General features: G+C 48.2%; 12 protein-coding genes across 12 annotated transcripts; 5 read left to right on the top strand and 7 right to left on the bottom strand.

Moving 5' to 3' along the window:
* Positions 1 to 889: 889 nt before the first annotated feature.
* Positions 890 to 2,693, bottom strand: N7537_007177 (putative homogentisate 1,2-dioxygenase; the record flags this gene model as incomplete). The annotated part of the gene is made up of 7 exons (XM_056898234.1): positions 890 to 1,152; positions 1,212 to 1,334; positions 1,386 to 1,548; positions 1,601 to 2,203; positions 2,258 to 2,432; positions 2,499 to 2,521; positions 2,574 to 2,693. 7 exons carry the CDS (start codon positions 2,691 to 2,693, stop codon positions 890 to 892), a joined length of 1,470 nt encoding a protein of 489 aa, XP_056754019.1.
* Positions 2,694 to 3,308: 615 nt separating this feature from the next.
* Positions 3,309 to 4,997, bottom strand: N7537_007176 (uncharacterized protein; the record flags this gene model as incomplete). Its single annotated transcript, XM_056898233.1, has 4 exons — positions 3,309 to 3,887; positions 3,945 to 4,286; positions 4,339 to 4,738; positions 4,816 to 4,997. 4 exons carry the CDS (start codon positions 4,995 to 4,997, stop codon positions 3,309 to 3,311), a joined length of 1,503 nt encoding a protein of 500 aa, XP_056754018.1.
* A 406-nt stretch (positions 4,998 to 5,403) lies between these two features.
* On the bottom strand, positions 5,404 to 6,891 carry N7537_007175 (MFS transporter; the record flags this gene model as incomplete). Its single annotated transcript, XM_056898232.1, has 1 exon — positions 5,404 to 6,891. One exon carries the CDS (start codon positions 6,889 to 6,891, stop codon positions 5,404 to 5,406), a length of 1,488 nt encoding a protein of 495 aa, XP_056754017.1.
* Positions 6,892 to 7,823: 932 nt separating this feature from the next.
* Positions 7,824 to 9,524, bottom strand: N7537_007174 (acyl--CoA ligase; the record flags this gene model as incomplete). Its single annotated transcript, XM_056898231.1, has 1 exon — positions 7,824 to 9,524. The coding sequence occupies one exon, from the start codon at positions 9,522 to 9,524 to the stop codon at positions 7,824 to 7,826; it is 1,701 nt and encodes a 566-aa protein (XP_056754016.1).
* Positions 9,525 to 10,061: 537 nt separating this feature from the next.
* Positions 10,062 to 10,574, top strand: N7537_007173 (putative dUTP diphosphatase Dut; the record flags this gene model as incomplete). The annotated part of the gene is made up of 1 exon (XM_056898230.1): positions 10,062 to 10,574. One exon carries the CDS (start codon positions 10,062 to 10,064, stop codon positions 10,572 to 10,574), a length of 513 nt encoding a protein of 170 aa, XP_056754015.1.
* Positions 10,575 to 11,191: 617 nt separating this feature from the next.
* N7537_007172 (uncharacterized protein) lies at positions 11,192 to 11,584 on the bottom strand (the record flags this gene model as incomplete). Its single annotated transcript, XM_056898229.1, has 1 exon — positions 11,192 to 11,584. One exon carries the CDS (start codon positions 11,582 to 11,584, stop codon positions 11,192 to 11,194), a length of 393 nt encoding a protein of 130 aa, XP_056754014.1.
* An 840-nt stretch (positions 11,585 to 12,424) lies between these two features.
* Positions 12,425 to 13,403, bottom strand: N7537_007171 (uncharacterized protein; the record flags this gene model as incomplete). Its single annotated transcript, XM_056898228.1, has 3 exons — positions 12,425 to 12,526; positions 12,590 to 13,219; positions 13,287 to 13,403. 3 exons carry the CDS (start codon positions 13,401 to 13,403, stop codon positions 12,425 to 12,427), a joined length of 849 nt encoding a protein of 282 aa, XP_056754013.1.
* Positions 13,404 to 13,559: 156 nt separating this feature from the next.
* N7537_007170 (haloacid dehalogenase superfamily protein) lies at positions 13,560 to 14,549 on the top strand (the record flags this gene model as incomplete). The annotated part of the gene is made up of 3 exons (XM_056898227.1): positions 13,560 to 13,576; positions 13,638 to 13,797; positions 13,851 to 14,549. 3 exons carry the CDS (start codon positions 13,560 to 13,562, stop codon positions 14,547 to 14,549), a joined length of 876 nt encoding a protein of 291 aa, XP_056754012.1.
* A 545-nt stretch (positions 14,550 to 15,094) lies between these two features.
* N7537_007169 (uncharacterized protein) lies at positions 15,095 to 16,591 on the bottom strand (the record flags this gene model as incomplete). The annotated part of the gene is made up of 4 exons (XM_056898226.1): positions 15,095 to 15,300; positions 15,349 to 16,214; positions 16,264 to 16,326; positions 16,389 to 16,591. The coding sequence occupies 4 exons, from the start codon at positions 16,589 to 16,591 to the stop codon at positions 15,095 to 15,097; spliced, it is 1,338 nt and encodes a 445-aa protein (XP_056754011.1).
* Positions 16,592 to 17,045: 454 nt separating this feature from the next.
* Positions 17,046 to 18,729, top strand: N7537_007168 (nucleoporin FG repeat-containing protein; the record flags this gene model as incomplete). The annotated part of the gene is made up of 3 exons (XM_056898225.1): positions 17,046 to 17,116; positions 17,297 to 17,731; positions 17,790 to 18,729. 3 exons carry the CDS (start codon positions 17,046 to 17,048, stop codon positions 18,727 to 18,729), a joined length of 1,446 nt encoding a protein of 481 aa, XP_056754010.1.
* Positions 18,730 to 19,691: 962 nt separating this feature from the next.
* On the top strand, positions 19,692 to 20,954 carry N7537_007167 (TauD/TfdA dioxygenase family protein; the record flags this gene model as incomplete). Its single annotated transcript, XM_056898224.1, has 2 exons — positions 19,692 to 20,153; positions 20,214 to 20,954. The coding sequence occupies 2 exons, from the start codon at positions 19,692 to 19,694 to the stop codon at positions 20,952 to 20,954; spliced, it is 1,203 nt and encodes a 400-aa protein (XP_056754009.1).
* Positions 20,955 to 21,289: 335 nt separating this feature from the next.
* N7537_007166 (uncharacterized protein) lies at positions 21,290 to 23,885 on the top strand (the record flags this gene model as incomplete). Its single annotated transcript, XM_056898223.1, has 2 exons — positions 21,290 to 22,024; positions 22,077 to 23,885. 2 exons carry the CDS (start codon positions 21,290 to 21,292, stop codon positions 23,883 to 23,885), a joined length of 2,544 nt encoding a protein of 847 aa, XP_056754008.1.
* Positions 23,886 to 24,494: the final 609 nt, after the last annotated feature.

Raw genomic sequence — 24,494 nt, 5'->3', positions numbered from 1 at the left:
AGGGAATTGGCTTGTTAAGCATTTCTTTTAATTTTGGTGACATATATATGACAGCATATAAGCCTTCTTTTGCCATAACTTCGAGCTCCAGAGATGCAAGCCTTTGTTATAGCGTAAACGTCAATCTCATTCATCTCCTTCGTATATAGCTTCGTTGCCTAGATGATATCTGACCTTTTCATTTGTTGAAACTATATATTCAAATACCTTCAGGGAACTCCGAATCCGTTATGACGTCTCAAATAGTGTCTGTAGTTCCTCAAGAAATAAGTCTAACCAAAGATCTCTAATGCAGACAATAGGACAACGACGGTCACAACATTTTCTTGCGCACCCCTAATCTACCCATATATCCCATAGATTAAGGCCATGATTTCTATTACTAGATATGTGACAGCAAACCTTCTCTTACTTCTGTGTACCAACTCGTGGACGGGAAGCTAGACACTCCAGGAAAACGCCTGTCTCTCTCTGCGTTGATGTCAGAGACACAGCTAAAGCCCACGTGCGAGCTTATGAGGATGCCATTGCCTCTAACCAGAGATACTCGACTTCTTCCACCACCTACACTCAGCAGCAGTTTGTTGATATCATGAAAAAGCACTTCCCCTCTCTTGACGGATGCCTCCCTGCTGGACGAAACTGAGAAAAGTGAGGTAGTTGGTATAGATATCATCCAGGTAATCAGAGACCTTGTGTTTGCTCCAAGGGGCCTTGAAGAGACGATTGCGGACACTCCAGACTACATGATCTTCATCAAGAATCTCGACAATAAGACATTTGTTTGGGTAATTCAGATTAGTGGGTTGGCTGATTTTGTCCAGTTTAATTTCAAGTAATCTATTTAAATGTCATAATACAAGTTGATATCTGCTCATGTAAAATGTGCCTAGGAAAAGGAGTGATTCTTCGCCTTCTTAGCCAAAATTTCATCAACCTCCTTGGCGTGCTTTGAGAAATTGTCCACTAAGCTATCCCACATCTTAGGCTCATGCTCATGCTTCTTTTCACTGTACCATGCGTAATCAGTAATTGTGAAGGGACGGCAAGACTCGAACATGAATGCAATCGACGCCTTCGATATCTGCATCGCTGGCGGTGCATTATCAATGGCGTCTTTGAACTCTTCGTATGCAACGCCATGAGGAACCACTAGAGAAAGTATCAGCATTGACTAATATTCGAGGGGGGAAATTCCAGGATCAGCATACTGCCACATTCAAATGACACGCTCCCCGGCTTGAATTCGTCCGAGCGCCCACCATAGCCACCGTAGATTAAACCCATTAGTTCGGATGCCGCATTGCGGTGGTAATAGGGAGGTCGATATGTGTCTTTTTTTATTATTAGCAATGTTTATGAATCAACAAACTGGCCAGACATACGTGAGGCAACATCCCATCGAGGAGAGAAAGTGAGGAAATCAGCCAGAGGTGCGGTTAAATCGCGGGATTTGGCCGTGAGGACACAGAAGATAGACGGGTCGATATGGTCCACAGAGATGGATCCCACGTTAACAAACTTGGTTAAGTCATATTTATAGGGGACCTAAACAACATTAGTTGGCTGAGGTTCGACTACCAGAATGACACCAACTCACATAGTTTCCATGCCAGGCTACAACATCATATGGGCTGTGGTTCTGAGTACTCCTGAAGAACTTGCCTCCAAGCTTGTAAATAATTTCCCACGGCTCTTGAGCCACCTCATACTGAGCAACAGGACTCAAAAAGTCCCTCGCATTTGCAAGACCATTTGCACCAAGTGGTCCCAGCTCAGGGAGCTCAAACTGCGTACCCCAGACCTCGAGGATATACCCGCGCGAGGGACCATCTGGAAGTTTGACACTAAAGCGGATACCGCGCTGAATAATAACAATCTCCCCTGGCTGCACAAAGATGGGACCGAATTCAGTTTGAATGTCGAGTGCTCCTTGCTGTGGAACAATGAGAAATTCACCGTCGGAGTTAACAAATGCCTTCTTCTTCATGCTTGTGTTGGCGACGTAGACATGTGTGGCCAGACCTTCGCGCAGTGTGGGATCACCCGAGCCGGCAAGAGTCTTCAATCCTGAAACGAAGTCGACTTCTTCGCTTTCGGGGATATCAAAGGGGTGCCATGCTAGCTGGGTAGGGGATACATGGATACGTGGGTTCAAGGGTAGGAAATTTGCCTCGGTGTCTTTGTTATCTGGGAGCTCTGTCTGCAATGGGTGTCAGTGCCGACGTACAGAAAACGAAGAGCAAGAGAGACTTACGAATCCTTGGTGGGCGACAGCCGGGCGGACACGGTATAACCACGCCTTTTTATTGCAGTGTCGTGGGGCGACAAAGGCAGTGGCTGTCATCTGTTCCGCGTAAAGGCCAAACCTCACAATACGAGGACTGTTTTGGCCGTGAGGAATAGTTCCAGGAATTGCTTCAGACGAGAAGCTGTTCAAGGGTTCTTAGATCAGGATTTCGAATCATCAGAGATGTAGGTTATGTATGAATACGTACGAATTGCCAAAGCCAGATTGATACTATAGAATTGTTAGGGAGTAACATAGTAGATATCATGGTGCCGCAACATACCTCGTAAGGGTCGTTACGCCTTGTGTTGAAGGAAGGGATAGTTCCATCCTTCTGGGTCTCAGCCCAGTGGAATATCTTCTGGTACTCCTCGGGGTCCGACAAGGAATCAGTACAAGGCATAGTGATGAAAATGGCCAGAAGTTAAAATATGAACAAATTAGAAGAGTAGTGATTGTTTTATTGTCTTCCAAGTAACACGGGGTTGCAACACCTCTATATATGTAGTTCGGTTTAAATCATCCGAATCCGACTTGTGGGGTCAGCGAGTAAGAGAAATATACAGGGATGTCCTTCGGGCCACCCGGCATGGTCGCGAAGCATCAGCTGAACACGCAATGTTGGTGTATTAGATGCCTTAGCGGTGGATCCTTCCCCCATAAATCGGCAAAGCCATGGTCAATCGACTTGCCGGGCTCCCTGCTAGACCAGCTCCGGGCCGATGAATTGCGGAGAAATATCATTCTTATGTGAGGGGGCAACGGACGACCCCACATGAGTAAGGGCTGATTAAAAGTGGAGGTTTGGGGTGGGGAGACAATAGGAGTTCAGGGTTGATTTGGTGGATGTTTAACGGGATCAAGAGGGTGATTGAACTGCCGAGATGTCAGGAATGTGAAAGGGAGTCTTTGCGATTTTGGGTGTTGAGACAACTGGCCAATTATATACAACCAATAAAATTATGATCTTGCGACAGAGTAAACTGCATTGGATCTATATTGAGTATATTGTTTTAGACTAGTTTAACAGACTAATTCTCCCCGCAGTCAAAGCAAATACAATAGGCATATACGTGCCATTTCCTGCTTCCTTGAGCACCTTGCAATGCTCCACTCTTCGATGAGCAGCGAACTGCGATTCATCAATCTCCCTGCACTCACCCAGAGGTCCAAAAGCAAATCTTACACTAGTAGACCAAGGTCCATCACCATTGACAAATTGAATCCAACGCTGCCGCATCTCCTTTCCAACAGCGTTCGCCGCAGGATTGAAGGACAGATCAACGCCGTCGAAGAGAAACAACAGATCAACGGCATGATGTGCACGACTTGAAGGTTGCCAGGGATTAGTCTGGTCGATCACGTATTGGAAGACACGCTTGTTGGCCGTGCGTAACTTGTCGGTAATGACCTCGACAGGAAGAGCATACCGAACATCATTGACGAGATCTAGAGCTCCCAGCTTCGCAGCCGTTGGGCGATCACCAACGATATGGTACATTTTTCGAAGCTGGGTGCCCCATTGCTTATCGCTGTCGAATGCAGCTGCGATCGTCTCTCCGTCGAGGAGCTCGACGCCGTTTCGCCAAATAACAGACTAAATCACAAATTAGTAATGTCTCAAAGGACCATTCATAGCCAAGGCTTTACTTGCCTCGTACTCAACATCGCCAATCATCACTTCCTCGACCAGCTCAGGTTTGGTTTCCCAACCTAGTAGTTCAGGCTCCTCTTGGATCCACATTGTATTCACATTACACTCTCGCAGTGCTTGGACCAATACAGGAACGGAGGATTCGCGTAGTGAAGTTTGGCCAAGCTCTCGGACCTTTGCTTCTAACCCTTTGATGAGGCCATCTCCCTTTTCAACCGGTAGCGGCGAGGACAGATAAAGAGTTCCAGATGCCATAACGGCCCTTCTCACAGGAGGGCCAGTAATAAGGTGGGCATGGGTATAGATAGCACCCGCGCTTTCGCCTGACAAGGTGATATTTTCCTAAACATAATGAGCACGGTCACGTATTCGCAGGAAACGTTATCTGACTTACAGGATCACCTCCAAAACCGGCGATATTCCGTCGCACCCACTCGATACCGAGACGCTGATCTTTCAGAGCCAAATTCTTCTCGTTGCCATCTCCGAAACTGAAGATATTTAGGCGGTAATTGATCGACACGAAGATGATAGGTTTGCCTGCCTTGATAGAATCTGCGACAATCTTGGTCGGATCACAAATCTTGGAGGCAGCAGAGCAGAATGTAACTATCTGAGAGCCGCCATGTATCCAGATAAGAACAGGAAGAGGGCCTGTTGTAGAAGACTTGGGAGGACATGTGATCTCTAGATTTAGACATTCGAATTCATCCTCTGCTTCAGGAGCAATGACGAAGTCCTCTGGAATACGGAGGAGATGGCGGACGTCCACATCCGGTTGAGGACATATCGGACTGGATCAAATGTCAGTATATGAATTTAGCTATATCCCAAGCATAGTCTGTCTCTATCTTGTGTGAATACGGCTTACCCATATTTCGAGGCATCAATAATAGCCCCATCGAAACTGCGGACAGGCTCGGCCTTCTCGAACCGTGCTGGGATACTGGCATATTTTATACCGAGGAATTGATGAACAGGCACATTTTGATCATCACGCTGGATGCCCTTGAATATGGCATTCAGGGATAAGTGTTGGATTTCAGCCGCCATAGTTAACTCTCAGAGCTTTGGAACTGGATATTTGACAAAACACAGATTGGGAGCTTCGGACAATTTAGGTGACATTCCATAATCACGGCTGATGTCCTCTCAAACAAGTCCCGAGCCCATAGCATGTCTATAATCTTCGCGGGGCTGCGGAGAACACTTGTGGGTTCATGTGGGGTAAATTAATAGAACTACTTGTTCAATTCTTTTTGTTTATTGCTGATTTTTCTATTCGAGGGAAATATTGCTGGAACTTAGAAGGCATAATGGAGTGGAATGTGTATGTCTGACAATTCGAGAAAGGCTGTAGCAAACCCTGTTCAGACTGTGATATCTAACATGCACAGAAAGTATGAAAGATGAATTACATACAAGGTAGGTTTCTTTTTTTTTTTTTGCCTTTGCCAACTCATGGGCCAGGTGCGCTGTCAGTCAATTGGACTTCATTCTCTGACGTGACCGGCTTTCTCAAGATCCAGCCACCCACGAACAACAAGATTGGGATAGATGATATGCCGGCTATCAACCCTATTGCCCATCCCATCGCCCCCCAGCCAGCCTCTTGGCGAATAAAGCCCGCGAAGAATGGCCCGATCAGACTTCCAGACGCGAACCCCATATTCGACAGCCCAAAGGCTAGAGCCATAGCACCACCGCGACCGAAGATGTCAGGCGTTTTATCCTCTTTCTCCTTCACGGCGAAGAAGACCTCCGCAACGAGCGGTGGCATAGCCACGGCAAAGCAGAGCCCAACACAAGCGAGGAGAGCACAGAGGAGAATCTTATGCTGCATCGAGCTATCCGTGACAAAACGCAGAAGCACCAACACGGGAACGGAAGCGAGGAATGCCCCAGCGGCAAGGTAGCGACAGGATTTGGGGTATTTATCAATAATGTACCCCGTCAGTGGGTCTAATAAGTGTGGCACCATGAGGCAAATGAAGATTAGCCCCTGGCCACTTTGCTGCCACCCGAATGTCTCTTGCACGAAGAGTGGAAGGACGCTGTCAAATGAGGTCAGGACGATTGATAAGATGAAGTATCCCCAGACAGATACAACAAGACGGGGCGAGCTCAATAAAATAGCGACACGCCTGAACGCACTCCGTGAAGGGGGAGCAGGCGGTTGGGATTCACGAGGTTCGGAGCCATTAGTGGGTGGGGTGGGAGGTTCTGAGATTTGGTTTGACTTCTCTTCCGCTGATTCGTTTCCATTCACAGAGAGAGGCCTCATCTCCGGCGCAAGCCATTTGATAGCGTGTCTTCTCTCGATCAACAGCAATCGCAAGATGATATCGAGGGCGATGAAAGCGAAGGCAAGGCCGAAAACAGCATAATATCCACCATTCTCGTAGACAACTCCACCAAGAAGGGGTCCAGCTAGAGTTCCAACGCTAATAGCCATAGAGACATATCCAATCGCTTGGCCGAGGTCGTCTTTGCCGACAGTGTCTACCATCAGTGCCAAGCCGGCCGTCCATACCACCGCAGCGGCAGCGCCTTGAAACAAGCGACCAACAATCCACAAGCCGATATGAGTGCCAACACACAGAAGGGCTGTGGCAGCAGCCAACGCAACGAGACCAACCAGCAAAGGCCACCGACGGGACTCGGCTCGATCGGCGATGTACCCGACAACAGGCGCAAAGGCCAACAAAGCAGCCGAGTACAGGGCGAGAAGAATTGATGTCCAGCTTTGAATATCCCTATCTGAGATGCCCGCTCTGTCTTTCAATGCGGTTGGCGTGACCGGTACGATAAGACCGTACATGAAGATGTCCGTCCCAGTGGCAAAGGCGACGACGAACATGATAAACCATCTTGACGACCTTAACTCGACGAATTTGGGCCTCTTTTCCTCCTTCTCACGTGAGTAGGGCCATGTCCATAAACCCATGGCAAGTAGAGGTGTGAATCAGGGGAGGAACCGTGATCCGCGTAAGCTAGTCAGATCGACCTCAAGCGAAAATGGACCAGCCCCTACGACGTCGGAAGCAGATAAAGCAACGTAAAGAGGTATGTGCAATTTGCAGTGAGGTTATCTTAAGATGACCAACTCCATCCGATAGGAAGGGAACATAAAGCCGACTTCAAAAAGCCTCTGGGTCTCAAAAGGTCGGACTCCGTCAATTGATCACCGCTCGGAACCCGCGGGCCACGAGAGTGCAAATCTCCCGAGATTTCACGTGTCGACGTTTTTGAGTACTTTTATCTGCTTTATCTGCTTATAGCATGTAGCATGTAGCATGTATATCTACCATGTGAAACGATATTTGGAATACGTAGAAACAAGCCGGAGTTTCTAATTGAGGGGTTGGAATTGCTACTTCACGATCTATGCAGGTTTTCTTCGGGCGACTAAATATGCCATAGACAGCTCTCTCTCATTGGCTGCCTCATATAACTAACAAGAATAGCCGGCCTTGTGATGTCTTTTTTAAGCCGGCGTATCTTCTCCTTTTATAACACTCTATACCTTACTATTACACCCCGGATAATAAGGAGACATCTTAAATTATAGGGAGTTAGGCGGGTCTCATAACTATACAATACGAATCATACCCTACATTCACGGTTAAAAACGCTTATTTCCAACTTGGTCTTTCTGATAAGCAAAGTAGGACGGCTCTTTACATAGAAGGCTTCAATATTACCAATAACAAAATTTAGTTTCTAACCTCTAGCCGGGATACACCGCATACTTGTAAAGTGATAGTGGATCTAAAATTCCGCCTGGTAATATTAACCAATGAGAGAGTTATGTCCATGGAATACTTAGTTGTACACGTTGCAGGCTATCAACACAGAATGATTGTCCCAAGCGCTCAATCACAGACGAGCTTTAGGCGCTTGACTCTTCAGCAAATCTCTCAGCTGCCTACGCAGAATCTTCCCACTAGGCGACTTGGGAATTTGCGACAAGACATGGATACCCCCGCGCAGACGCTTGTGGTTAGCAATACGCTCATTCAGCCACGCGTGGATCTCATCAAGGACAACCTTCTGATCCCTGTCTTTGGCCTGCCGACTCAAGACCACAAAACCAACCGGCAGCTCAGTGGCCCTGTCATCCACCCACATTCCAGTCACAGCAGCATCCTCGATGTCGGGGTGGTCGACCAGCTTTCCTTCCAACTCACTAGGGATGACCTGCAGTCCCTTGTACTTGATCATCTCCTTGATGCGATCTTGAATGGTGACATACCCATCTCGATCGATGGTTCCAATATCGCCCGTGCGGAACCACCTCGTTCCATCCTCGTCCACGTGGAACGCATCTTTCGTCGCTTGCTCGTTATTGTAATATCCCATCACGACGTTCGGACCGCGGCACCAGATCTCCGCAGGTTCTGTGGATCCGTCAGATGTGACGGCTGCATCTTTCATGGACTCGGGATCCACGAAGCGGAGCTGCATGTTCGGCACAATACAGCCCACGCCCGTGTTCCGCTTATCCATGCGGTCATTTGGGAAGGCGGTCGCCATTGGCGATGTCTCTGTCAGACCCCATGACTGGGTACAGAATACCTCTGTCTTTGAAATCTCTGTGAACTTGGCTTCGAGGGCAGATGATAATTCGATTGTAAGGGGTGCAGCGGCAGACATGATCCTGCGCACGCTAGTGAGATCGTATTTGGAGACCCGTGGGTCTTTAACCAACATCAGAGCAATGGGTGGCACCACTGCCAACTCGTCTGGTCGGTATTTTTCGATACAACTGAGGTATAAATCGAGGTCGAATCTTGGCATGACGACCACTGTTGTGCCCCAAATCAAACACTGACAAATGAACAGGTTGAGCCCGTAGATATGGCTGAATGGCAGGAATGCAATGGCGGATTGTCTTGTTGGTCGCTGGGAGGGAAGACCAGAGTCTAGCATTTGGTGACGCCATTGCTGGAGGTTGGAGGTGAGGTTCTGGTGTGTTGTAATGACACCCTTGGCTGCACCTGATGTTCCGGATGAAAAGCAGATGAATGTGGGTTGGCGATCTGCCTCGGCCGGATCGATAGTGAGTAAATCACCGGGGGCAAATGTACTGGCGAGATGATTGCATGTAGGTTGACCATTGACTGGTGCTTGGCCATCTATCAGCACTACTTTCTCAACAGATGTCCCCTTGGCTGCCTTGGTGGCAGTCTCCAACAAAGATGAATGGACGATGATGAATCTGGCCTCGCTGGTCTTGAGCTGAGCATTAAGCTCAAGTGCCGTCAGGGCTGCACTGGTCGGGGCAACGATAGCTCTGGAGCCGATAATTGCGTGGCATACCACAGGGTAATCGATTGTATTGGGACTGAACAATGCCACGACATCGTTGGGCTTAACGCCTATGCTTTGCCGAAGCCCGTTGGACAGAGAATGTGTACGTTGCATCACATCTCCAAGGGTATATTGCTCTCCGGAGATAGCATTGATGTATGTAGGGCGGTCCAGGGGTATGTTGAGGGGATTTGAGAACAGGTAAGACACCAAGTCAACTGATTTGATCTCCAGATCTGGATACGGCGAACGGTAAATTGTAGGCATTTTGGAATAGTATCAATTGTACTGAACTTGATTCCAAGTATATTGAGTCAAATAGCCCCTAAAATGGAATGTTAGATAAAAATACAATGTACTTAGATACAAAGTACCTTCGGAAGCCAAACTCGGCATTGAGGATTCCATCCGTATTCCGTACCTGAATGTGGACCTCCGCAATCCGTCCCTGCGCTGTGTTCTGATTGGACCAAATTTAAACTTGGGAGACTGTCGGCCCTTCGGCTTCCTCGGTTCACTAATCACAATAATCACCTCGTTTGGGGGTTTTATAGGCGTGCCTAGGTACCTAAGAAGGTAGGCAATAGTTAACGAATATTGCAGGATGGATTTGCTTTGTTTGTTTGCTCTGTTTGTTTTGTCCCCTGATTCATCACATCAATAAGTCAGCCGCTTATGCGGCCCGGTGTCTTTTTGGTCGATTCTTTTCTAGTTATCTTGTGCCCCTTAGCAAACACTTCAACATATACAGAAGCAGAAATTACCGGAGATCAAACTGAGACCAGGGTCTGACGCCTACTAAACATGATCCTCCCCGGGTGCTCACTTATCACACGCTCCATCATCCGCAATGTCAAATATCCCACACTGCAGGCCCAGCCCTGTGGTGTAGACCTCACACTGAAGCGCGTTCTCAAATGGACCTCGCCCGGAACAATTGACTTGGACAACCAACTTCGGCAGCCGGCCTCAACAGAAGAGATACCGTTTCCCTCGTCAAAGGAAAATACGAAGCCATATTTAGATCTCGTGCAGGGTTCATACCTCGTGGAATTCAATGAGACCGTCTCCGTTCCTCTGGATGTGATGGGCGAAATTTTCGTTCGCAGCTCATTATTTAGGTCCGGCGTGACTATACATGCTGGCGTTATGGACAGTGGGTATGAGGGGGCTGTGGGGGCATTAATGCAGGTTGTCAATCCCACAGGGTTGCGTTTGTATCCTGCTGCGCGTCTAGCGCAGTTTGTGTTCCACCAGATGAGTGAGAAGGTTGAGGGTTACAATGGAGTGTATCAAGGGATGACAGCTTTGAAATAGTCAAAAGTATTCATGAAACTGCACCGGGTGACATCTTCTAGTACATACGTCACCTGGTTAATTCCCTAGCCATCACAGCGCACCGCTGCTATCAGTTAAACTAAACCCCGGAGAGGGGTAGACCACAAGGTGCGAAGTCAACCGGCGTGAATATACCCCTTTCGAATCCCCTTTTCCAAACCGACAACCACCACTTCCTTAGCACTTGCGTCCGATACGCGCAAGGAAGTAACAATACTGGTACAAAATTAAAAGACAAGTGAACGGGGAACTGAAAGGGAAACAAAACAAGAAACAACCCCTAGACTAGCATATTAGTTTCAATTGCTTACCTCGAGAAACATATAACTTCAATACTCCCACATATACATGTAACCATTGTACAGCTATTTTAGCACATTATTGGCTTGCTTACCTATATAATAGTTTGAAGAACGGCTGCATAAGATAGATAATTGCAGACAAGAATAATCGATTTCAATCCTATCTAGATACCTACTAAAGAGACTTAACAATCGGCCTAATGCCAGATATGGTATGGATGGAATCGCAGACTACTTGTGTTAGTATTATGTTATCCCCCAGAAGGCCACGAAACAAAAAAGATAACTAACCCATCACAGAGGCTTAAAAATTCCCTTCCTGACAGCCATCTCCTCAACATCCTTCAGCCACTCTGTACAGCGGTAGAGCGGGATATCAGGATACAGTCGGGTCCCCTTGAGGGTCACCTGGGCCCGCGGGGGAAGAACTGCGAGACAACATTCCTCCCGGAACCTCTCCAGGTCTTCTTCTTCAATGATTCCAATCTGTTTCTTGGAGTCTGGCACATGTTCCGGCAGCCCTTCCGGGTCAGGTGTTTGTCTAGGTGTGTAATCCATGCCGTTCAGGATTGTTCCGGTGACATGGTGCAACCAGCCCCTGTCTTCGCTTGGATCGGTTTCCATGTAGATCGCAATGTGGTTTCTCTGCGCGCCGATCGACTCAGTGGTGAAAACTTTGAGAGCCATGGTTGATGATGTACGAGATTGTGTTGCTTAGAATAATCTTTGGGTGCGAAAGCTCGGCTTTTAAATTGGATGGGTTGGATATTTCTTTCTCCATATCATGCAACGCTTAACAAAGTATATTTTGGTCTTGTCTGAGGTCAAAGGCAACCACACTCCTGTGATTCTATCGACAAAGATTTGTTAGACATGTTTCATGCCTCTTAAACCCATGCATACAAATCAAATGGGAAAAATTGTCATCACTTTGTGGTCAAAGAATACAGTCCCGACTAATCACTAACAGGAATAATCGGCCGCTTATGTGTCCTCTGTCATTGAGGACGTAAGAACGTAAGACTTGAATGTTTAGTCCAAGATGGTATCAGGGATATTATATGTAAGAACCTCTGATGTGACTTTTGAATGTTCTAATGTTCTTTTTATGTCTTCTTTGATGTCTTCCTAGGTGTATATAAAGGGGATAAAAAGCCTAAAATGTGCAGATGTATTTTGTATGTATAACCTTTGACATGCGGATGCTTCTACTAGCAAATCCTGTGTATGGCTGCGGTAATTGTGTGTATCCATGGCGATGGCTTCAAAGGAGGTTGTGGTGGATAGAAGGGGGGACTGCTGGGCATAAAATGTTCCCGTGCTCCATAATTAAGGGACTGAAGCTGGTTAACTATCAAGATATGTATTGTTGATATGAAACAAGATGTGCGCAAAAGCCAGAACGCCTTCATGGCTTCCTGCCAGGGGTATGCATATGATGCTGAGAAACAAATCCATTTCAGGGCTTTCAGGTGCCCAAAGTAAGATGGATACATGATGCCATCGCGTCTGATTGGTCAAACCTGATTAGGATTGGAAGTTCATGTTATAGCCACCCGTCTTCGGGTCCTGGACGAACTTGAAGTTGTCCGTCGACAGACCAAATGGGCTCAAGATCCCATTTCCGAGCTGTCCGATATTAGTATTGCCTATCATCTTGACACAGATATTATCAGCGAAGAAAGTACTCACATCCTTCAGCTTGCCCATCATATCGCCCATCTCCTTCTCCCGTGCTTGATTGATGCGCTCGGGGAGTTCCCGCAATGCCCGTTGCACAACTCTTTTATCATCTGCCGGAAGGTTTTCAACCGCAGCAAGGGCCTGGTAGTCCTCTGCGGCACCTTGCAAACTACCCCAGCCACCGATTTGGGTCTTCGCCTTTGCGCGTCGCATAAGGACTTTGGCTCGAAGTCGCATCACCTTGCTCCTCTGCTCGTCCTGCTCTTGCAATCTTTGTAGTTCCTTCAACTCGGCTTCTTCGTCATCTCCCGACAGTTCAACCACTGCATCTGTGTGCTTTTTGTCGGATTCTGGGATTTGTTTCCCCTTCGACTCGTCACCCTTGTCCTGTGGGGTTGGCGGGATAATCTTGCTCAGACGTTCAATGGAGACGGATGCAGAGTCTACTGCGGCCTTCCAATCTTCCAATTTCAAATGGCAAGCAGCGATATTACTGTGGATTATGGCGACATCGTAATCGAGGTAGCTCGGGCAGGAAGCGAGAGCTCGATCGTAGCAGGAGATGGCTTGGTCATAGCTGGTCGCGAGAAACAGCTGATTTGCTTCGGATTTGATTTCGTGGGCTTCTTTCAAGAGTTGCTATTGCGAGGAAGATTGAAGTCAACATACGGCTCCGGTCATAAGCTTGAACATCGTTACAACTCACGGCTTCTTCCTCGGCGGGGAAGTGGGCATCGTGGAAGACATCCTCGTCACCACTGTCATCGGCATCATTGGGAGCACTTTTCCCTTGGCGCTCGGGCGAATTAGAAGGACTGCTCATTTTGTGAGGAGGTCGTCGTCGGCCAAGAATATCAGATGTTGCCAAGGGTTCAATCACGGGACTGATAGGACTGATAACGTTTATTCCCCGCGTCTTATCAAATTATCAAACGTGGTCAACATCCCACTCTGACACCGGTAAACAGACCATACAGCCATGGCTTCCACTAATGAGTGAGTAGAACCTGGGTATGGATCGTGGTTGCACTTGAACATCAATTGACTCTGTTGACAGCCTTCCCCGCATCCGAGCATGTCTCTTCGACATGGACGGCTTGTTGATTGACTCCGAAGATTTGTACACCATAGTCACGAATGAGATCCTCCAAAAGTACGGCAGACCCATCCTTCCCTGGTCAGTCAAGGCACAGTTGCAGGGTCGACCCCAACCGGAGGTTCGTCTCACACTGTATATTGTTATGTATCCGCATACTTATGCTATATTTAGGCCGCCAAGATCTTCAACGACTTTGCCCAGCTCCCCATAAGCGAGGCGGAGCTCAAGGAGGAGCAATCAACGCGCCAGCGACACTACTTCCCACAGTCGAAGCCACTCCCCGGTGTGCCAACTCTGTTGTCTAACCTTGCGTTGACAAAGTCAACCGACGAGCCCGTATACATCGCGCTAGCAACATCATCGCACAGGGGTAACTACAAATTAAAGACCGACCATCTGACAGAGTTGTTCTCGGTGTTCCCCGAATCTAATAAGGTTCTTGGAGATGATCCGCGCATCGGAAAGGGCCGAGGCAAGCCTCTTCCTGATATTTACTTGCTTGCGCTGGAGACCATCAACATTGAGCTGCGCAGCCAGGGGAAGACAGAGATCAAGCCGGAGGAGTGTCTCGTATTCGAAGATGCGGTTCCGGGAGTTGAGGCTGGTCGTCGTGCCGGCATGCAGGTTGCCTGGTGCCCTCACCCGGGTCTCCTAGGAGCCTTCAAGGGCCGGGAGGAAGAGGTTCTCGCTGGAGCCACGGGTTCGCACAAGGAGGAGGAGAAGACAGAAGCCGAGAAAGAGGCAGAGGAGCTCCAGGCCCCGCGTTTACAGGGTTCTGGAACGCCTGGCAAGATTGGTGATGGGTTTGGTCAGCTCTATTCCACATTGGAAGACTTCCCGTATGCGAAGTATGGTATTCGGATTCCCTGAAGACTTGATCTGGTTTTCTGAGACAGTACATATTATTGGGTTTGGTTCTTAGATGTCAACACACATTACATATGAGCGGGTAGAATATCTAGCTAGAAAATAATTTACATTCATGCAGTGGTTTAATGGCCTTGTGATTATTGGATACCTACAACGTTTCTCTGTACAAGTTCACTGTTTGGATAAAAACATATGGTTATCCGTACAACAAGTGTGTATGTATATCATTGATTCAATCCTTGAGACCTACGATGTACTGCCCTCCAAAACATTTTGGTTCTGACTGTCAAGAGGGCAAGCACACTTATTCCATGACAGTCTCACCAAAGGCTCTTGCTTTGACAAGGCGTTCTCTTTGTGTGACGGAAAAAAAAAAAGATTGGAGACAACCGCAGTGGCACTGGTATGATCTTTCTTTGTAGTCATTTCCCTCGCATTCCAGGACGTGCCACTGGGTCCTCAATTTGATGATTTGTTCAATTGGCACTTCATCTCATTCCAATACCAACGGAATCTGACAATAAAATCGAATTTCCTTTCGCGACTCAGGCTGCAGACTCTAAGTCGTGGTTTGTCTCAGTTTCTGACAACAGAAATGGCATTGACCAGACCTTGAGGCTGTTATCTGCCTGCTTAATGCTCTTCGCTGAAATGTCTTCGTCAGAGGAATCATCTGAAGCAAAGTGTCGTTGCCCAGAGCAGGTTGCAACAACACTTCCCATGGGGTGAAACATTGTACTCGTCACGGCATCTGTCATAAATCAGCACTGAGCATCTTGGAGATTGTCAAAGGACTTACCATCATGCACCTTAAACTCCCAATCGGGGTCCTTCCCACCTGCACAGTGCTCTGGACTCCTCCAAACCCTCATAAACCCATCGGTACCGCCAGCCCAAATCTCATGAGAGCCATCAGGACCAGATGAAACAACATCAATTTTCATGCGTTGATTTGTATGAGCCTTGCGCCCGCGCAAGTGCCCAAGCAGTTGCCCCGTGACCCGAACATCATAAACCAAAATTCCATCACTCTTACGCTCGGCGACATATAGATACCTGCCACAGGGGCTCCAGACAAGCTGTGTAACTCCACGACCCCCAATGTCACGGTTTGCACTGGTCTTTGCTACACTGAAAGTCCCAAGGAGCTCACCCGAGCCATTTGAGCTGTATAGTCCAACGTGTCTGGTGAAAGTACCTGCAGCAAGGATACCGTCCCCGCTGGGGTTCAGAGCTAGGGCTGAAACAATGCCCTTCATGCCGATACCACCACCAACAATCTGCTTGCGTTTGCTGGGGATAGTCGGCATTGAAGACACAGGGCCTTGTGCTCCTGTTCGGGACACATCGAAGAGACAGATGAGGCTATCTGAGCCTGTGAGAAAGTGGGTCCCTCCCATCGTGGAAGGGTAAATCATTGAGTGTGGTGTTATGAATGCTTCTGTCATTGGATTTACCAGAGAGTAACTTGCCACTGATGTAGGAGCCAGGGCTGATGATAGCCGAATTGGATGATCACGAACAGATGACAGAAATAGGGTGCTAGATGGATCTTGAAGGTTATAGAATGGGTAGATTGCGGTAGCATAAGTCGGCTCTGCTGAGGGCAGAGTTGAGTATGGGGATATTTGGTGGATGGGCTTGTCCTCCAGTAGATCTGGTGGCCTTACTGGTGAGTGAAAGAATCAATGGTAGGCATAACGAGCCAACTTACAAGATCCATGTTCTGATAGAATGATCCGCTGAATCCGTCAACAGAGTCGTTCCGTCTGGGGTCCTATACACCATAAGGTCAGTAAAAATTAAGATTATAGGTCGCTGTACTAGATAGAGTCTTACCATTCTGCACTCTTGAAATAGCTCAGATCGGCATCTTGACTGATGGATTCATCGCCAGATGTTGCCCCAGGCTCACTTTGGACTGCTAATGATGAAAGTGAAGACAGTCGTGATGGATTGATTGGTGATAACTCTCTCCCATTTTGTCGTCTTGTTGATGCCACGCATACTGGCGTCCACTCTTTAGCATTCTCGTCAGCCATAACGACAAATACCGTTTGATAGGCTGGACAGCTGTATTTTCTGGATATTTCAAATGCAGCTCATTTGATCAATGGCTCATTTGACTTGAAAGTTCTGAATAAGACCAGAATCGAAAGGACAATGAAGAGGTGAAGTCAGACATTGATTGGGTCAAAAGTCCGCAAGCTACACAGATATCGGCGGTCACAGGGATGGGATCTCACTGAGGCTCACAATGGGGCACCAACTAAACTATGTAGTTTCCGAGTATCAAATAGAGCCATGCAAATGAAGTATAAAAGCTGTAGACGGCCAATCCAAGCTAGGGAAATGGCCGGGCCGGATAATCAAAGTACCGAGAAGCTTCGCGCATTCCGCAAATCGTAATTGCGCAGCTTTGTTCCTATTGACGGGGCCCAATTGATAGGTTCCATTTCATTCAAGCATTTGAAGCCTATCGTCATATTCTCAATCATGTTTGCTCCCAAGGCAGCGGCGCCTGCCTCAGGTGGACTTTCTCTCAACACGACCACTAGTTCTTTGTTGTTAGTCCTCCCATCCATCATTCTTTGTCTCTGATTACACCTATCAGACCTATCGCCTGACCCCTTGCTCTGATTCGCTTCGTTTTCCTCTCCCAATCCTCGTCATTCGTGGCTCGCAGGCTGGGGTCACTTGGTCTCATGCAGAGAAAAAAAAAGCTAACCGCAACATCTCACCAACAGCGGCGGCAACACAGCCACATCCACAGCTACTCCTGGCGCAACTAATACCAGCAGTCTCTTCGGGAACGCTGCTAGCTCGACAGCACCTAAACCAGCAGGAGGCTTGTTCGGCGCCCCGGCCGCAGGAACCACACCACAAACACAACCAACCGGATCCAACATGTTTGGAGGTCAACAGCAGAGCAGTGCGACCGGCAGCAACCTTTTCGGAGGCGCAAATACTACCACACAGCCTTCTGGGACAAGCAATTTGTTCGGTACATCGACTGCTGGCGCTGGCACCGGCACGACTCAAGGAACAACGGGCGGTGGCTTGGGTGGCAGCACTCTTTTCGGCGGTGGTGCGTCTACGGCTCAAACTCAAGCAAAGCCAGCATTTTCTGGACTCGGCGGACTTGGGGCAGGATCAACAGGAGGAGCTACGGGGGGTTTGTTGTAAGTGACCATGCTTTTGCTTGTCCCGTCTCATAGCTTATATTCTAATAATTTACAGTGGTGGCGGCCAGAGCACAGCTCAACAACAACAACCTCAACCTCAAAAGCCTACCCTCTCCCTCTTCGGCCAGCCAGCGCCCGCACAAACCACACAACCACTACAACAGAGCACCGCTACTAGCACGGTGATCCCGGGCGTGAAAGTTGACGTCAGCAATCTCCTGCCAACCACAAAATTCGAGAGTTGTGCGGATGAGATCCGTAGCCAAATCGAAGCTATCGACAAGCACATCCTTAACCAGATGAAGATGTGCCATGAGGTCGGAGATCTGCTCCCGACCATCGAAAAGCAGGGTGCCACAATTCCTAACGATGTCGAATTTGTACAAGGCAAACTGGAAACCATGCAACACGCGCTTGAGAACGATGCCAGTGACATTGATGGGCTGCGCAGCCTTGTTACGCGGGATGCGGCCGAGGCCCAAGTTGCCTTCCGAGCCATTGATACGCTGAAGCTTCCTCTACAATACCAGTCAACTGGCGGTGGGTGGTGGTCTGTGCAGGATCAACAGATTCCGGAGCGATCTATGCGCTCGAGTCGCAAAAACACACTTGCTCTTCCCGACGGCGTTGAGGGTGACGCATCGACTGACGTCAATGGAGTCCCCGTCAACCTGGTCGATTACTTCTCTCATCGCTCGAAGGAGATGAAAGGAGTTCTTACCAGGTATACCGGCAACCTCAAAGAAATCGAGGACCATCTTCACGGTGTCGAAGCTACCCTCAATCGCCAAATCAGTGACTTTGTGAGCTCCAAGTCTCGTGAGGGAGCTGCGGGAACACCCCGGTCCACCATCAACGAACTTTCCGGTGTTCTCTCAGATGTTGAGGCCGGCATCATGGGCGTTGCCACTCGTCTGAGCAATGTATCGGAACAAGTACAAGATCTGTCGATTGGGCAACAGTCCCTTGGGGATGGCCGGCTTCATCTGGGATAGATAGGAGAATTTAGCGAGCTTGGTCTGTATTATTATGGGAGCTGATTCTTCAGCATACGAAACATGACATCAGTTTATCTGTTAACTCCGAAATCTCATTAGTCTGAGCTCTAGTTGTAGGCCGAAGATGCAGCCATACGTCGTAAAACCATAACACAAGCTAGACCATCTAGGCTTAGATCATTTTAAAAGTCAGATTCTTTGAGCCAATCCAATGTATTCAAGCTCTTTACATTGTGTACATATTCTATAATATCGTAGTAATTGCTGCTATATCTACCAACTATAAATAAGCATAACTACCAACCTTTGAGGCTGATGAGTAACCCGTCGCAAGAACCCGCCACTCTTGCGTGATCGCCTCCTTAGCGCCATTCCTAATCTCAACCTCCACTTTCCTGCACAATGTATATACATCAACACCTCTCTATCCTTGAACACGCGTTCACAGACCTTGATATGAGATAGTTCTGAAACAGCGGTGAGAACTAGTATATCAACTGAGCAGCCGTTTTCTATGTTCATTCGATGAAGATGGCAAAGTCTCGCCATCAACGTCAGCAAAATTGCGTGATCACCATGAATATTCTGCGGAGAGCGGGTCTCTCTCTCAATGCAACAGTCATCTAGAACCAATTATTTTGTGCCTAGTTTCTCCATCAGATTCGCCTGAGGTGATAAATCTGAGAAATTGCGCCATTTCCGTGAACTCCGGGGGCATGCAAGATCCGTAATCATTCCAGAATGGCGTTATCTGGGGTTGACTCACTTGGTCCACATCAATTGCATGCTTGACTTGGTCCTTGGCCTGGATATATATTAAGTCGGTTCTTCCCTCCATTCAAACCTAGTTTTATACTTTAATATCAATAAGCTCGCCTTGCTATCATCCAAGGTTCTCACATATTCGTCCAATTCTTGCGTTATCTTACTCATTACATACATCGTCACTTGCATTAGAGATGGCGCCATCATTGGAAGAGCCTGTGGTCACCGTGGCCCCAACCGTGGCCAAGTTCACCGTTCCTGTCCTCGCGCAGGACCTCGCTAGTGACAACAAATTTGGCTATCAGCCCGGCCGGACACCAGTCACTCAACATGATAACTATGCACACGAAGATTTCTTGCCCTCCTTTCCAGACGTCCACTGGCCCCCCCTTGAATACACCCCCTACCAGGACAAGGGACTACGAGGAGACCCTAAATTCCGCAACCTTCTGAGGGATGCTACAGCCGTCTTTGATCACAATCCTAAGATCGGAACTGAAGTCCACGGTGTTGATCTCTCAAAGCTCGACGACGCACAGAGGGATGACCTCGCCCGATTGATTGCATACCGAGGCGTTGTCTTTTTCCGCTCCCAGAAGAACTTCGATATCGAGGCTCAACGCCAATTGGGCCAATATTGGGGCAAGCTACACAAGGTAAGACATCTGAATTTTTGAGCTAATGTATATGAGTATATATACTAATAATATACATAGCATGCCACCACATCCGTTCCCCGAAAGCCAGGTCTCGAGGACGTCCATGTCGTCTACACTGGCGACAACTCCGGCGACAACCGTGCCCTCTTCACGCCCAGTTTCTTATGGCATTCAGACGTGACCTATGAAATCCAACCACCATCCTACACATCACTGAAGCTTCTCTCTGGGCCACCCCGAGGAGGTGGTGGCGACACCCTTTGGTCCTCGCAGTACGCTGCCTACGACGTGTTGTCCTCGCACATGCAAAACTATTTGAAAGGCCTCACAGCCGTCCACTCAGCCGATATGCAAGCCAACGACTCTCGAGCACTAGGCCGACCAGTGCGCCGGGACCCTGTCACCACTGAACACCCACTTATTCGCACGAACCCAGTCACCGGCTGGAACGGACTGTTCTTCAACCCTGGCTTCGTGAAGAAGATCATCGGTATCCCGACCGCAGAAAGCGACGCTATCATCCGGTACCTCACTGATGTGATCGCCACGACCCAGGAGATGCATGCCCGCTTCTCATGGGGCGAGAACGATGTTGCACTCTGGGATAACAGGTCTACCAACCACAGTGCTTCTTACGGCTTTACGCCGCACCGCCGCCATGCTGTGCGTGTTGCGGTTCATGCCGAGAAGCCTGTGCTTGAAGAGTCTGGGAAGTCTCAGGAGGATGAACTCAATGCTTTGTATGGACTGCCGGCAGTCAACAAGGATGGGTCTCGCCAGTCGAACTATAACGACTAGGTTGGCCGCAAAAGGTTCATGGTAATTGGAGTTTATTTATATTTTTCTTCACATAGCAATTAGCGACATATCACAGCGAAATATTATCGTTCTTTTCTTCTTATTATTACATGTATCTGGACAACTATCTCCTATCTCCGCTGGGACTGCCCAGGTGTTGTTTGCTCTATATCTCGTGCCTGCCTAATTCAGACTATGTCCCTCGTACCTTCCCCAATTCACAACGCAACTCCCACTTCTTTTCTTTTTGTTTACCTCTCGTAAACAACCTTGGAGAAGTCTTCTCCCCTCATCATCTCTCATCTCCATCCTCTCCCCTCTCTTTTCCTTGCAAAATGGCTTCCAACCAGCCAACTCTTCTTGAGTACGCTAGATTCTATAATGTCGCAGAGGAGTCCACTCGATATTGTCCAACCAACTATGCAGACAACACATGTGAGCCAACAACTCCCATTCCCCCTCTTGAGGGTCTCGACCCCGAACATCCAGAAGAACGCCTCAAAGAAATCGACCGACGCTTTTGCACTGAGCTCGTGATGGAGAAGCTCCCGACTAAACCTGAGGATATGGAGATGTTAGGCAGCTGTCTCCAGCTGGAGCCCGTCAACGGAAACATCTGGCGTGGCATCCTGCCTCAAGTGTCAACATCTGACGTTAAAGGCGAGCCTCTTCTCCTCACAACCGTGGATGAGAGAATGGTCACTTCGTCCGAGTTTCGCACCACCTTCGCTCAGAGTCCGGCTCCATCTTCGCCTAACCCTTCAGTTCGTCTGGTTGTTCCTAGTGGCCCTGATGTTCCTGTCGTTCCTATGAACACGCGGGATGTCTTTGATCACTACAATTCGGGGATGTCCCAGTCAAACAGTGTTGAAGGCTTTACTGCGCCTGAAACTGTAGCTGCCCAGTCCTCGAATATTCCGACGACATCCCATCTTGCAGGAGATGCTGTACCCTTCATCGCGGGGCCATCAGGAAACGTGCATCAGTTTATCAGTATTGAGACTGATCATGCTCCCTCTATTCAAGACCAGGAAAACGAGGGTTATGCGTCAAGTGTACAGAGCTCTGAGGTGAGTACCCGACTGATAATTATTGATACAAGGAGTAGCTAACGAATACAAGCATCCCACCGAAAGCGAATTCAGTGCAGTTGCTTTTGATAACACTTCCTCCGTACCTTCATTTGAAGTCAGTCCATACAGAAAAGCGCAACCCACCCCCACTACTGTTTCCCCCAATCTGACAAAAGAAAAAGGATTCTCCGTTGGCAGGGTTGACAGCCAGAAAGCGCAAGCACCCAGGGATTTGAAGGAAAAGAAAGAAATGAAGGCTTTTTTGAAGCCTGTGGCGGATACAAGAATACCTTGTGCACCGAAGGGAATCGCGGCTGCTTCTTTCAGTGCACTTCATGAAGGAACACATGTGATAAAGGGTGCCTGCTCGAGTTCCTCAATAACTCAGCCACCGAACGATCAGGATATCACTCAGCTAGCCCGAGATTCACAGAACGCAAATGATAACCATGTTTTCTTCCACACTCTGTACGAGCAAAACCTCAATTCTATGGCAACACAGACTTCCTCATCCGTGGACAAGAGAACCTTTTGCATCTCTCGGGAGGAGCTCTTTCGTATGAAACTGGGCTACAAGTTGCATTCCACAGGGTTAAGAAAAAGCGCCTTCAAGCCTCCACATGCTGTTTCTTCCGTAGATTATGCAAAGACCCCGAAATCATCTAAAACAGTGTTTGGTGGCCTCGGATCTCTCGCCCTATTTATGGAAACCAGAGGCAGTGATGGAGAATATGTTACCTCGTCGCATAATCTATCATCCCTTTCCCTGTCAACATCCACAAGAAGTGGACAAGACCAGTCCTCAAGTGTCCCATCATTCGTGGGGGATGGTTCTCCAGACCCCGTTAAGACACCACCGGAACCCTCTCACTCGCCGAGCCCTACCTTCGAAATACAGGAAATGGTGACCCAATCGGCATTCGACCCGCCACCGATGTTCTTTTTGTCTACTGCCCTCCTAACAACCAACCTATCAGTCGTACGAGATATGGAGAGGTGGCCAGAGAATCCACCCAAATTGACGTACAGAGACTATGGGGACGCATACTCGGATTCTCGATACCACTACGATGCAGAAATCACTCCGGCACCTGATAGTGGGATTATTCTGACAACCCCCCATGAGCTGACCCAGCGATATCTTCCAGGGCATGGTCCAAGGGATGCAAGGCTTGATGGAATCGAGGGACTTAACTCCCCGCTCAGGGAAAAGATTTTCTGCCTCATGCATCGATATAGGGCTCTGGTTGTTCTCATCTGCAAACCCGAAAGCGCAGACCTCAGCAAAGTTTCGAATTCCCCCTTGAGAAGGGAAATTCCCTCACTCGCTCGATTTTGTGATGCCTACAGGGAATGGTCCACAACATTACTGATACCGATTCCGAACGACTCGGCATCCATTGTATTGTGGTGTTTCGGTATGGGTAGACTTCGATACGAATTGTTTCCCCCTGGAAGTATCGAAAACATCACAGAAGAGGAGTCAGACTATGAAGTCGCACTCGGCGATGTGGGAATTAATCCTTTCGGGGCGCGCTTTATCTTGGATAACGTTCGCGTTGGTGGTTTCCAGCAATATCCTGGCTCCAATCCAGACCCACCCCCCCTCCCCATTCATGAGACAGTTCCCAGCGCCAGCACAGATTCAAGGGCTTTCGATGTGTTTATTAATATGGGCCCCCTGGAGCGGGTTATGCAATACGGGCCCCATCTTGGTAACAAGCAGATGCGCAAGGTGTCGGAAGCGATCGAATCAATGTCGCACTCGAGCTCCGATGAGAATGAGACTAACAGTGAGGATATCTACGGTACTCAGATCAGCCTTGATTATCTGGGGGATATGGGCTTTCATCATTAGCAAGATGGGGGTAGGAAGTTGTAGATATTAACCGTTGCGTGCCGAGAATCAGTATTGATAATCAGATTCAGTCTATCAAAATGTTACCTCTACTGCACACTTGACAATGGACCTTCAAGATATCTAGAAAGGAACATACCAATCGCACTCAATAAAGAGATTTGGAATACTCAAAAGAATGGAGAGGAGATGATCAAGTCTGCAATTACCGACTACCCACCCCAGCATAAGCACCGGGAGAAGGTAAGCCGCAGTTTAATTTAAAAGTACAGTGGACAAAGACATGCAAGACCCAAGGCCAATCCAGCGCTTCAAAAACTCATGCAAAATAGAAAGACGGGCCAAAATAGGAGCCACAACTGACATGATACCTAAACAATCAAATGCCAAATATCACTCAGTGAGAACATCCCTATTCACTATTATTTTTTGGTTATTTTTTTCCTTGGTCGGTGTTCTTGAGATCGTTGAGAAAGGTCAAGCTCATGACGTCGCGTATGATACACGTCAGGGGTCTTCCAATATCCCCGTCGCGATTTTACAGCGAAACGGAGAGTTGGTGTCGACATGACAGAGGGAGGTTAGATGGCGGCGAAACAAAAAAAAATC

This window comes from Penicillium hordei (assembly GCF_028827395.1).
Source record: "Penicillium hordei strain IBT 12815 chromosome Unknown utg000003l_segment0_segment0, whole genome shotgun sequence".
NCBI lineage: Eukaryota > Fungi > Ascomycota > Eurotiomycetes > Eurotiales > Aspergillaceae > Penicillium > Penicillium hordei.
Note: the sequence above shows the minus strand (reverse complement) of the source record. Positions and strands in the feature narration are given on the sequence as shown.